This window comes from Aulonocara sp. 'chitande type north' Nkhata Bay, linkage group LG5, assembly GCF_057382095.1.
Source record: "Aulonocara sp. 'chitande type north' Nkhata Bay isolate Kocher_YH1m ecotype deep benthic linkage group LG5, A_spYH_male_GT1.1, whole genome shotgun sequence".
Lineage (NCBI taxonomy): Eukaryota > Metazoa > Chordata > Actinopteri > Cichliformes > Cichlidae > Aulonocara > Aulonocara sp. 'chitande type north' Nkhata Bay.
This window is the reverse complement of record NC_141348.1, coordinates 44,637,178-44,650,807: the sequence shown is the minus strand read 5'-3', so window position 1 is coordinate 44,650,807 and position 13,630 is coordinate 44,637,178. Positions and strand designations below refer to the sequence as shown.

Sequence of the window (13,630 nt, the reverse complement as noted above, 5' to 3'; positions counted from 1 at the left end):
ACGGTCAGTGAAGGACGGCTGGAGGCAAGGATCTGATGGAGCGATGAATCCACGTCATGGTCAGTGCGTACGAGCAGGTGAGAGTCTGCAGCCACCTGTGAGGCACGGCGGAGGCTCTGCCATGGTTTCAGTGCTGTTGGAGATCTTTGATAAACTGATGAACTTTGAACTCAGAGAGGTTCCATCGGAGTCTGACCCAGAGAGCAGAACAAAAGGAAGCTCCAAAGAAGATCTGTTACTCACACAGACCACGCCCCCTCAGCAGGTCAGCCTCACACACAGCTCGTCTGTCTGTATCATTAAATCCTACATCACAGTGTAAAGTATGGATACGAGCGAGTACAGTGTTTACACCGATGTCTCATCCCTGACTCTGAGGCGATGGTTGGTTGGCACTGACACGTCTGCCTCCTTCATTTGGCTCCGCGTTTAAAGGACGCGTCTTTGTTTTTGAGGCGTCTCCGTCCTAGCTCGTCTGTCTTCATGCTTTTCTCTCTGTTTGAGGAGCTCAGATCTTTGGTCTCAGCCCAGAGCGACTCAGAGCGCTCGGCTCCGTCAGCTGACCAGCGAGGAGCTCGGGAGCAGCGGTGTTTGTACTAGAGATGGACCTATCCGATATTACGTATCGGTATCGATCCGATACTGACCTAAATTACTGGATCGGATATCGGAGAAAAATAAAAAATGTAATCCGATCCATTAAATATCACGAAAGCACCTCACAAAACTTGCAACACGCCGTAACTCACCTCAGAATGTTAGCACGTCGGAGCAGTATGCATCACGTGATAGAGCGGCTGTGGCATGCTTTGGAGCTTCGCTAGCAACCCGGCATTTCATCTCCGACAAAGTTATCCCCGAGAGAAGTAAAGCAAGTGTGTAAGTCCATCTCTGAATGTTTGTAAAGCATTCCTGCGTTAAGCTTAACAAGCGATATATGGAGCGACTGCCTCTTCTTGCTCCTACTTCAATCATGAAACTGCTTAATGATCAGCTGATCGGCTTTTCTGTTGCGAGTCCGTCTCTCTGGTTTGTTTTTGGCCCACTTTGCACCAGAAAGAGGAAACCAGCGGCTGAACAACAGCAGCACGTTTAAGCTTGATCAGCTGTTGTTTGAATGTATTTAATATTACTTTCTACTCGAGGATCTTTTTCTACGTAGCTGACGGCTGTAACTGTGCAGGGGCGGATCTAGCAAAGTTTAGCCAGGGGGGCCGATAGGGCATGAACAGGGAAAAGGGGGCACAAAGACATACTTTTCTTTCTTATTCTCATTTAAAATGTCGAGCTTTTAATAAATAATTATCTGACACCCAAAGTTTTAATTTGATGTAAAATGAATACAATTAAGATAAGATAAGATAAGATAGAACTTTATTAATCCCTCGGGTGGGTTCCTCTGGGAAATTCGATTTCCAAAAAAGCACAGCACTGACAGAAGTTACAGAGTTACAGAATATTATATATATATATACACACACACGCACACGCACACACACACACACACACACACACACACACACACACACACATATATATAAATACAGAGACAATATAAATAAAATATACGAAGGGGATAAATAGAATAAATAGGAATAAAAAATAAAAATACAAGTGAATTGCACATTTCAAGTATTGAGTCTATTGCACCGTTGACTATTTACAAAAAGTATTGCACAAAAGGTATTGCACAGTGAGGTGCAGAGGCACTACAGCTTAGTTGTTCCCCCCTCCTTTGTCCTCCTGTCTCCCCTCCCTCTCCCCTCCAGAGAGGAGTTAAACAGTCTGATGGCGTGTGGGACAAAGGAGTTTTTAAGTCTGTTAGTTCTTGTCTTGGGGAGAAGCAACCTGTCACTGAACAGACTCTTCTGGTTGTTAATGGCCGTGTGCAGAGGATGCCCAGCATCCTTTTACTGTATTACTGTATATAGTGACTATTAAGTCTAATATACCCTAGTAAGCTATAGTACTTTTTCCTTTGGGAAGGTACCATCTGTGCAGTCTGCAATTTTGTTGAAGAAAGATGTTGAATCTATTTAATATTTCTTGAAAAATAATTGATTTCTGTGCATTTTTTTCACATTGCATCAAATTAAAGTTGATTACGTCGATTAAGCATCATGAGGTGGAGCGTGAGGGGTGGTTCCCTATTTTTTTATTTTTGTTGTTGCTGGGAGTTGGAACCCTATTAGTTAGGTTGCTTAATATTTACGCTAAGTACTCTTTAAAATACCAGAATAGGGAGGATGGTGTAGGTTTAAGTTTATTAGATTGATCAGTATTGCTGAACTATGAACTATGAACTTTAGTGTAGTTGTTGTTTTAAACTTGAGTATGAACTTATACAAAATGCAGCAAGATATTTAAAAAACACTATATCGGATTCATATCGGTATCGGCAGATATCCAAATTTATGATATCGGTATCGGACATAAAAAAGTGGTATCGTGCCATCTCTAATTTGTACTTCTGTCTTTGTGCTGTTCAGGAAGAGGTGGCGAGGCCCAGGATGGCCAGAAGGCAGACGTACGGCAGCGAATAGCACGGCTTCCAGATAATGTGGTCACAGGCAGAGACTGACGGCGTCGTCCTATCTCTGCTCTTAAACCCTCCCGAGGCCCCGCCTCTCCAAACCTCCATATTTATCTGCCAGAGGCAAAGGGAGCCGAGCTCAATGTTATCTCATAAACAGGAGTCCCTCTCTGGACCACCTCACACCCCGGAGCTGCTGGCACAATCTTATCTGCACGGCAGCCTTCAGAGGCACCGCCGGCACAATGTTATCCTGCAGCTGTCCTCACCCCGGGCCGTTAGCCTTCAACCACCTGCCGCAGGAGACCCTGAACACATCACAACACGGAGGCTGTTAATGAGAGAGAGCCATTCAGGAGCTGTCCGGGACAAGAGCGACGCCAAAACATACGACAGGCTCCACATTTCACCCCAAAAACCATTCAAAGAAGAAAATCAGAGCCAGAGAGGTGCCTACAGTACCCATGATGCACCTGCACCCTGAACTGATGCCTGACAAAACCAAACATCTGTAACAGGGGAAAGTCCAGTCAGTGGTTAGTTCACTGTCTGTAGTGAAAGTGGGAAAGTCCAGTGTCTGTGGTTAGTTCACTGTCTGCAGTGAAAGTGGGAAAGTCCAGTGTCTGTGGTTAGTTCACTGTCTGTAGTGAAAGTGGAAAAGTCCAGTGTCTGTGGTTAGTTCACTGTCTGCAGTGAAAGTGGGAAAGTCCAGTGTCTGTGGTTAGTTCACTGTCTGTAGTGAAAGTGGAAAAGTCCAGTGTCTGTGGTTAGTTCACTGTCTGCAGTGAAAGTGGGAAAGTCCAGCGTCTGTGTTCGTTTCTCACTGCCTGTACTAAAAGCAGCACAGCTGAGTTGTGATCTAAAGTCGGACTGTAGTCATTTCTACAAGAGAAGAATCCTCCTCATCCAAAGGAGCTCTGTGACCTCAGGATGAAATCATATGAAGCAGATGTCACATTCATTTTCACGCTCTGTAATTCGCCTCCCTGCAGTTTGAGTAAGTGGGTTAATAACACAAATAATTGCCCTAGTTGTGGTAGCAACACCATGTTTGGAGGCACTTAAAAAAACTGGTTCCCGGGAGGAAGCGTCCTGGTGTGCATCATCTCAGTTTTAAGAAGACATCAGTGAAAGAAGAAAACAGCCAAATGTGTCATTAAAGGAACTGTTTTAAAGGAGAGATTTCACAGTTAATGAGCGCTTCTGCAGCTCAGCTCCTGTATCTCACTGCAATATTTATAACATAATAAAGCAACACACAGTTTAAAATTATGGGTGAAAATATCCTGTTTCTAAATAAATAAATGAGGAAAAACCTCCAAGATTAAATTTCCTCTTGATAAAAAAACCTCAATAATTCTTATATTTGCTGGAAAGTTATGAGGAGAAAAAATTATTCAATTTTTAGTAAAAAATTCATTTTTATGAAAGAGGAAAAATAGAGGACTGAGTTTTTTTACACAATAACTTCAGACTTTAATGTTTTTCTCGTGCTGTAATAAACTTTTGATTTATTTAATGTGGGACATAAAACGACTGCATGCAAGTTAAAAAGACAAAAGAGTCAACATGATTCATTACCAATGTGAATTATTAAAACTTCATTTTGTAATACAGCAAAAAACTTATGGACAATAAAAATGAAAAAAATAAATAAACACATTTTAAATGAGAGTAAAGAAACGAGATAAATAAAAATTTAAGTCGAATGTTTAATTCTACAACATGAAGGTAAAAAGTCAAAATGATCAGAACTTCGACTTTTGCTCTGAGATCAAATAATTAAAGCTGACGAGGAAATGATGGAAAACTTCATTTACAACAGATTCAGGTCTGCGTGGATCTGATGGGTGCAGACTATAACCTGGAGCACCGCCATGTTTGTCCTGGATTCCTGGAATCCCGCTCCGTAAATTTGACCTCTTAATCTCCAACAGCTGCCAAGATGAACAAATTAAACAGCACAAAGTATCCTCTCATGACTCATTTCCTCCCCGCCGACATCGAGGCCATAAACGCCGTCGGTGTGACAAACGTCTGACTGTAAAGTGAGGAAACCTGCTGCTGCGTGTGGCAGCAGGACGACCGGCATGAGCGCTAATCAGCTCCTGTGTGATGCTCTCATACAGTCTGTGGATGCTGATGGATGGATATCCAAGCATCAGCTGATAACTTTATTCTTTATTCTTTATTTATTTATTTGTCACATGTAGTTATAGCTAGTACAACATACAGTGAAATGTTTTTCCTGGCTAAAAAATACTCCCCCCGACTGTGAGAAACATACTAGAAAAACTTTTACCTAAACTGTAATGATTTAAAAAACTATAAAAATATACATATTTACATAAGTACAAATGTATATATAATACTAAGTATACATAATACTAAGTGCAATAATCCTTTCTGTCATCGTTGTATTTTTACTCAGTTGTATATAGTATTTGTATTTGTATTCTATTTTTATCTTATTGTATATTTATTTTATTTTATTCTACTGTATATAGTATTTTATTTTATTCTATTCTGTACAGTTGTGTACTGTATTTATTCTTATTGTATTCTAATTTTTGCCTCATAACTTTTGCACTGTCCACTTCCTGCTGTGACAAAACAAATTTCCCACGTGTGGGACTAATAAAGGTTATCTTATCTTATCTTATATAATATGATAAGATAAGATAAGGTTCAGGAAAGAAGAAAGTAAAGTGCGAATTATGTACTATGTGTGAGATTGTCCAGCATATTATCCGGTTTGCGTTTTTGGTTGAGGAGTCTCACTGTTTGTGGGTAGAAACTCCTCCTGAACCTTTCTGTTCTTGTTTTCAGGCTACAGAGGCGTTTCCCTGACCTCAGCAGCCTGAACAGTTTATGGGCGGGATGGCTAGAATCCCTAGTGATCCTGATGGCCCGGGATCTGCACCTTTCAGCGTAGATGTCCTGCAGTGCTGGTAGAGGTGTTCCCATAGTGCGTTCAGCTGTGCGCACAACCCTCTGCAGGGCTTTCTGTTGCTGTACTGTGCAGTTCCCGTACCACACCATGATGTTGTTGCACAAAATGCTCTCAATGACACCAGTGTAGAATCTCCTCTGTATATTCTTGGAGATCTTAAACCTCTTTAGACGCCTCAGGTGATAGAGGCGCTGTCTGCCTTTACTAACAAGGGATTCCGTATGTGTGCTCCAAGTGAGGTCCTCGTTGATGTGAACACCGAGGTATTTGAAGTTGGAGACTCTCTCCACAGGGGTTCCATTGATCTGAATTGGGGTGTGAGTCTTCTCTCCTCTCTGTCTTCTAAAGTCGATCACCATCTCCTTTGTTTTGCTGATGTTCAAGGAGAGGTGATTTGCCTCACACCACTTTGCTAGTCCATCCACCTCACTCTGGTAGGCCGTCTCGTCGTTCCCAGAGATGAGTCCCACCACCACTGTGTCGTCAGCAAACTTCACAATGGAATTAGTGGGGTGTCTGGCCGTGCAGTCCGCGGTGTAAAGGGAGTAGAGAAGGGGGCTCAGTACACATCCCTGGGGAGCCCCTATGTTCAGTGAGAGTGTATGGGAGTACACATCCCCTATTCTCACTGACTGTGGCCTCGTGGTCAGGAAGCTATAAATCCACCTGCACAAAGATGTACTAAATCCCAGATCTTGGAGCTTACCCGAGAGGGTGTGGGGCACTATGGTGTTGAAAGCTGAGCTGTAATCTATGAACAGCATTCTCACATAATTTCCACATCCCTCATCTAGATGGCTCAGTGTGGTATGCAGGACCTGTGCTACAGCGTCTCCGGTAGATCTATTTGTCCGATATGCAAACTGCAGTGAGTCGAAGTCAGGAGGGAGGAAGGAACTGATGAAGGGTTTCATGAGCCTCTCAAAACACTTCATCACTACAGATGTTAGGGCTACTGGGCGATAATCATTTAGGCTGGCTGGGCGAGTGTTCTTCGGGATCGGAACAATCACTGATGTTTTAAAGCAGGTGGGGACTACCTGCTGAGCCAGAGAGGCATTGAAGATGCTGGTGAAAACTGTGGTCAGCTGATCTGCACATACTCTTAGCACACGTCCCGGTATGCTATCTGGTCCCGCTGCCTTCCTGCAGTTTGTTGCCCTCAGAGTTTTCCTCACCTCATGCTCAGAGAGTATCAGTGGTGCTGGTTCAGCAGCGGGGGCAGGTGCAGAGCTCTGAATTGCCGCCACAGCAGGCACCTCGAAACGCGCAAAAAAAACATTGAGGTCATCAGCTAATTCCGGTTTCATACATCTTACAGTGCTGGGTTTAATTATTGCTCCGCCCTCTCGTCCAAATATGTACATAAGGTCAATTCACCACGGCATCGACCGAACACGCTCATGTCAACACTTCAAAACTCTAAACTGAGCTGCTGCCTGACAGAAGCCCCACCCACATGCTCTCAATCCGGTTGTTCAGTGATGACGCGACGAATCCTACTTCCGGGCCTAAAGTAGTCTGCGTTTAATATGGCTTTTGTGTTGTTAACATAATTAATGTTTTGTATTTTCTTCTATTTAATCTCAAAAAGCTCCTAAAACAGTCAGTGATCACTGTTGACCTCCCTCGGCTTTTATTACCGCTAATCATTTATTTAAGCTCAGTTTTTAAAACCTTAGGATGTAACTACAGCCCAGCCCATGCAGCAGTATATGAATGACTAACCTCGTATTGTGGATGGATTATCTCAGTTGTTCTCCTGGCTGAAGTTTGGTCCTTTTACAGCATCCTGCCATGCGATTACATTTGTTCCTGACCACCGAGAACACTCACGTTAACTTTTATCGAGTGGAAAAAAAGTTAGCTTGTTTATATTATGCTAACATAGCTGTGTCGCTAGCAATCACGTAGCACATCATTATATACCAGCTAGCCAAACTTCAGTAACCCTACAAACGTCACTGCTGTTTAGTTTTCTGTCTTCATTTATGCTGGAAGTGATAGCAGAGCTGTACGTTTTAATTTGTTTCCAAAACCCCGCAGTCAGGACATGCTATATTGTATTTAGATAGAAGCTAGCGAGCTAACTCCCTGCTAACTTCTAACTCCGTTAAATGTCATAAATTCCGTTTTCATGGATGCCTGGATGTTAAACTCAATTGTTACACCTGGTAGAGCAGAACGCTGATCATTTTATTAAAGATGAAAGACTTTAGACAGTTTTTCAACTCTCAGTAATGCCACAGTGATCGTTTGATATATGGACCTGCAGCGGAGTTTAGGTCCAGACACGGCTAGTGACGTCAGACTGAACGACAGGATACCTGCAGTTTGGAGGAGCAGCCAAACTAAAGGGGGTGGAGCTAAAACAGCTCGTTTCAGACAGAGGAAGAAGTGAGGAGCCGCATCGGGGGTCAGTGTCACATAAAGAAGGATTATTTCCAGCTGTGAGTCATGCAAAGCTGCTCTGGACGAGAACTCACACACACACAGACACACACACACACACAGACAGACTCACACACAGACAGACTCACACACAGACAGACACACACACACACACACACAGACACAGACAGACTCACACACACACACACACACACACAGACAGACTCACACACACACACACACACACACACACACACAGACTCACACACACACACACACACACACACACACACACACACACACACACACAGACAGACTCACACACACAGACAGACTCACACACACACAGACAGACTCACACACACACACAGACACACACACAGACAGACTCACACACACACACACACACACACAGACACACACACAGACACAGACAGACACACACACACTCACACACACAGACAGACTCACACACAGACAGACTCACACACACACACACACACACACACACACACACACACACACACACACAGACAGACTCACACACACAGACAGACTCACACACACACAGACAGACTCACACACACACACAGACACACACACAGACAGACTCACACACACACACACACACACACAGACACACACACAGACACAGACAGACACACACACACTCACACACACAGACAGACTCACACACAGACAGACTCACACACACCAGCAGCTCGTCCTCTCTGACGTGGTCACATACAGGAAGTGACGCTCCCGTGTTGGTGTAGTGTTCCTGTCGGAGTCATGTGACAGGAGTGGACGGTCTCGGCCGGGAGGCGGTCCCCGCCTGCGAGCGGAGGTTCGGTTCTGGAGCTGATCCGAGCGCGTGTGACAGTCAGTGTGGCGGCGAGCAGCAGATTAAGTGAACGTTCGTCTGTGAGTGTTTGTGTAGTTCTTTAAATATCAGCCGAGCAGAGCGGGAAATGAAACAGGAACGCAACGAGGCGGAGAGGGGAAGAAAAGTAAGTCAGACAAGATAATGTGTTCTCCCGAGGCTGCGATCAATACGCCTAATAGAACGGGTTCATTAGCGTTCAGGGCCTGCTCGCACCATCATACCGGGTCACTGTCGGCGAGGCGTTATCGATCGTGGTCCAGAGCGGCTCCTGAGGTGCTGGTTAGCATTGCAGACGCAGCAAAGCTTCCCCAGAGAAAAGCTACGAGTCGATGAGCGACAGAGTTCATCAGATTAAGGAGTCCAATCACGGCACGGCCCAGTAGCGAGACACGCCCAGGCGGTTCCCGAGGTACGCAGCGTTAGCCTTGATGTCGGTGGGTCTCTTCACTCGTCTTACTCCTGCTTTCATCTACCGCATCGTCCCGGCTCTCTGATCTCTGCACACCTTTACCTTCATGTACGCCACAACCACGTCTCCACAGAGCGCCACGCCGATCCCTCACGCCGCCACCTCACCTGGGCCACAGTGAGCCCTACATACTGTTTACTTGAATTATCCAAATCTATGTGCTACATGTATATAGTGCCAGGTCCTCCTGCAGTCACCATCCATCCTTATTCCAACACCCTCACACGTATAAATGTGTGCGTGCACATGCTCCAAGCTTCATCAGACTACAGTGTGTTTGCACCAGGACCTGCACAGGTGTGAGAGGCTGTGCTGTAGCACTTTACTGCTGCGGTTCCCTCTGACGTCTGTGTTTAGACATGTAGACGGACCGTCGCTCTCAGAGTCGCGCAGGACGAGGGAAAGCGTTTTTAAACCTGCCGTTTCCTGAATGATCTGCAGGAGGAGCTGAAAGTGTCAGAGCTGGTTATGACGGAGCGGCGTGGGTCAGAGTGGCGGCTGTAGTCGTGACGGCTCGATGTGTTTGTTGTGTTTTCATTTCTGCGTCAAACACAGATTCGGCGAGACGTTTACCTGGATGTCAAGTTCATCACATCACATATGACCTTAAAAATCATCACAGATTAAAAGAAGCCGATTAAAGAAATCAAGCATGAGTGTCACAAACACACTGCTCAATGAAACACAACCAGTGGAACAAGAGCAGGAGGCTTACAGGTCTGACCACAGAACCAGACTCAGCAGCATTCCGGTGCCCCGTACGCCGTGGGAACGCCGTGGGAACGCCGTGGGAACGCCGGCTTTAACGTTCCAAAACAAGCATGACCTAACCTTCCAGAGATTGCCAGCTACGAAATAACCACCTACTGACCAATCAGATCTGTGGAAAATAACACAAACCCAGGAACGTTCGCTGTCTGTCCCGTGAATGACTCGGATACTCTGACGATCTGCTGCGTGAGGCTGATTCTCCAGCTTTACCTCGAAGCTCTCACCATCAGCCAGCGCTCTGCTTCAGTTCTTCCACCCAAAGCCGGAACGCAAAACGAGGAGTAACTCTCAGATCTGCTTCATTAGTCGTGCTTTCTGTTCTAAAATCAGACACGTGGTGGGATCAACCCCACGTGGGAGCTTTGTAAAACGAGTGGGCGAGTCTCCGAACCCTCCCGAGACATTTTCACAACAATTGTACACGGCGTTAGAAATAAAAATCAGCGGGTAGCTAAACCCAGCATCTGTGACCGTGCGGTGACGGATGAGGGTCCAGACCTGCTGTCGCACAGAAGAAGTGAAAATGGAGCCTCCAACAAACAAACGAGTAATGGAGACTCGCTGCTCTCCACCTGTCCCGGGTGGGCGTGGCTTCCTTTATTCTGTATCCACACACACCTGCAGTAAACAAACGGCGCCAGCGCTCACCTGTGCACTTCCTGCTGCTCTCGTCCTTCTTGGAGGAGCTCATCAGTTTGCAGTTGAAGTTCTCCTCCCAGTACTCGGCAAACCACACGTTCCTCCTGTTGTTCTCCAGAGTCCGCGAAGTGAAGTAGGCATCGAACCCTGAAAGACATCCGGCAGCAGGTCGGAAAACAAAACAGAGGTTGATTCATTAGGCGGCGACAGCCCGGAGCACTCGAGCACGAAGACTCAAAGCAAACAGGACGTGTTTCCTAATGTATGTGAGTGTTTATCTGCTCATCTGTGCTGCATTTTAATCAGGCCTTTATGTAATCCATCTAAAGTGCTGTCAGAGGGGAGTTCTTCAGGAAACACTTCATTCTGCTGCTGTCGAAGAAAACAACAGGAACAACTCGACAGCTCAGGATGGAGCTAATGTAGATAAAGAAAGTACCCGTCAAAGATTCTTTCCACAACTTCCTGCCAGTTTAAAGAGCTCACAACGTTGTGTAACGCTGCCCGAACACACGCCAAGACCGCAGCAACAACAAAACCCTCACATATGGTAATAACATTCCTGGCAGGAAAGGGAATTCCACCGGGATGAATAGAAACGGAGCTGCGGATCACCAGAAATAGCTCCAACCGTGTAACCTTTGCACAAATCACAAAGGCCCCGAGAGCCGAGGAGGGTGGTGCGTAGGTTTCTAATCGCATAAGCAAATTAAGAGATTATCACTGAAAAACAAGAAACGGGTCAAAAACAGAATTTTATTCATATACTGACAAAATAATCCGAATAACAACCACCTGACATCACAACAGGTGCTGTGACAGGAAGCTGGCAGCACGTTTATCATCCATGCGTGCGACCTGTTCGTGCATCTGCTGCTGGAATTCTTCCGATGAGAGCGCGCCACAACAACACACAACAACACACAACAACACAACGTGGGCAGGTGCGGAGTGCACTCCACGCTCCTGGAGGCTGAGAGGGCGTGGCACTGACCACGTGCACCGAAGGCGGCGACATGTCGCTAACCATCGCTAGCCGTGAGCCAAGCGGAGGAGAAACGGGATAACGCATACACAGGCACCTTCAAAGTAAAAGCTGTTCATTGATGCTTCAACAATACATTTCAAAAGGTGCAACACTTACTTTGAAGGCAAAGCTTTTTTTAGCACCCGTGTTTTTAGTTCCTCGACTGAGTGAACAGCTGCTGCGTGTTTGCAGACAAGCTGGCGTTTCCTGTGACGCATGCATGCTAACACTAAGATATGCAACGGGGTAAAACGTCTGCAGACCAGTGGAGTCAGATTTCATTCGTCTCTCTGCTGGTGGCTTTGTCTCCACCGCTCACAGCCCGACAATCACCGGAAACGGAGTCATAAGGAGACGAGTCCTTTATCTAAAGAAGTGCACTTAATCATCTCCTGCTTCCCATAAGAGCCGCCTTCACTCCGCGCTCGCCGTCCGTCACCCATACCGCTCAGACGTCCTTGGCAGGTGACGCATTCATTGTAATAATTCCTGACAGCCTGGGATTAGGGTCGTGACCTCTGCAGGTCTGTGAGGCCATCCTGACACAATCAGAATCAGACTTACACATTAGTCATTACAAAGATGTATTAGAAATAATATTAAAATGAAAACATTAAACATAAATATATAAAACATAAGTATTTACAGAGGCTTACAGTGGAAGAGCCTCAGGGAGGAGGAGAAACATTGTTTCTGCTGCTGCCTCGTCAGAAAACTACTGACTGCTAGAATGAAGGGCTTTGGCTGGACCCGCCCCTTTGACCTAGGTCAGAGCATCACGTCACCAGGCTCCTGATTGGTTGTTGTGGTGTGACTTGGTGCTGGGAGTTCAGATTTTTCCAACTCAAGCGGTAGACGCGATAAGCGCAAATGCACAAAATGCAACACAAAAACTGCAGCGCGTATTTTACTTCGCGCTTCAAACGTGTCAGTCGCGCTACTTGGTCGCGCGGATCAGGCAGAAAAGCGTTTTCGCGACGCAGATCTGCTTCTGAGGTTTCGCTTCGTCGCGCTCCTCCATTGACATGTAAACCTGACGCTCTGGTCGCGTTCGGTGTGAATGCACCGTGACACTGTATCTGCGCCATACCGTCCCCATGCCTGCTCGTTTCTGCATGACTGCAGCAGTTCGTGGTTTCACACATCATGTGACTGTTTCGGCAGATAACGAAAGTAAACACACCTGAGCCAGGTGATCGGAGCTCGGCTCTCTGGGATCAGTTGTACGTTTTGGTTTCATATTTTTGGCCACTAGGGGTCGCCGAACACGAGCGTGCCTGCACAGAGCGTCCAGGAAAGCGAGTTTTTCTCCCGTGGGCCTGGATGTGGACGCGCTCTCTGCAGCTCTGCAGACGTCCAGCATCAGTCAGTGAAATCACTTGAAGTCCTGTGTCTGCACACTGTGACGGATGGAGGATTTTCTCCTCGCTGCGACTGAAGCTTTGAGCCTGGAAGCTCAAAGTAGGACAGCCGTGATGGCGACTCTCAGGGTATCTGACTGACAGGCACTTGGAGTCTCTGCGAGCTGCAGAGGGACAGCTGTGCCGTCTATTATTAGAAGTCTGCTTTTCCATTGTTGAAACGATGAATAATGAATGTAAACAGAAAGGATTCAGAAGTTTGTGCTTCAAATAAGAAACTGAGAAGCAAAACAGGAAATGAGGAGATGCTGGAGGCGGGATTTACTGGTGAGAGGAGAGATGTTAACAGAAGCTGCCTGAGAATTCGCCTGATTTTGCTTCAGTCCGTCAGTCTGACAGCAGCACCGCTGTGTCGGACACACGGGGAGACGCTTCAGAGATTTGTTGTTGTTGCTCTTGTTCAGATTTTCTGGGTCACAGACTTCACTGACAGCTCGATGTACGGCGTGTCCGGCCGCGTGACGCGTCATCCCACCGATTTACAGTCGCTGGCGTGACTGAGTCACGCTGCTTTTTCCTTTTTTATGGCTCGTTTTGTTT

General features: G+C 46.2%; 1 protein-coding gene across 2 annotated transcripts in view; it reads right to left on the bottom strand.

The window, feature by feature from the left end:
- Positions 1 to 13,630, bottom strand: part of grm7 (glutamate metabotropic receptor 7) — a 156,261-nt gene that overhangs the window by 39,516 nt on the left and 103,115 nt on the right. For both annotated transcript variants that reach the window (XM_086293761.1, XM_086293760.1), the window contains exon 5: positions 10,652 to 10,789. In XM_086293761.1, coding sequence (XP_086149887.1) covers positions 10,652 to 10,789 — 138 coding nt within the window. The remainder of the gene's footprint in view (positions 1 to 10,651; positions 10,790 to 13,630) is intronic.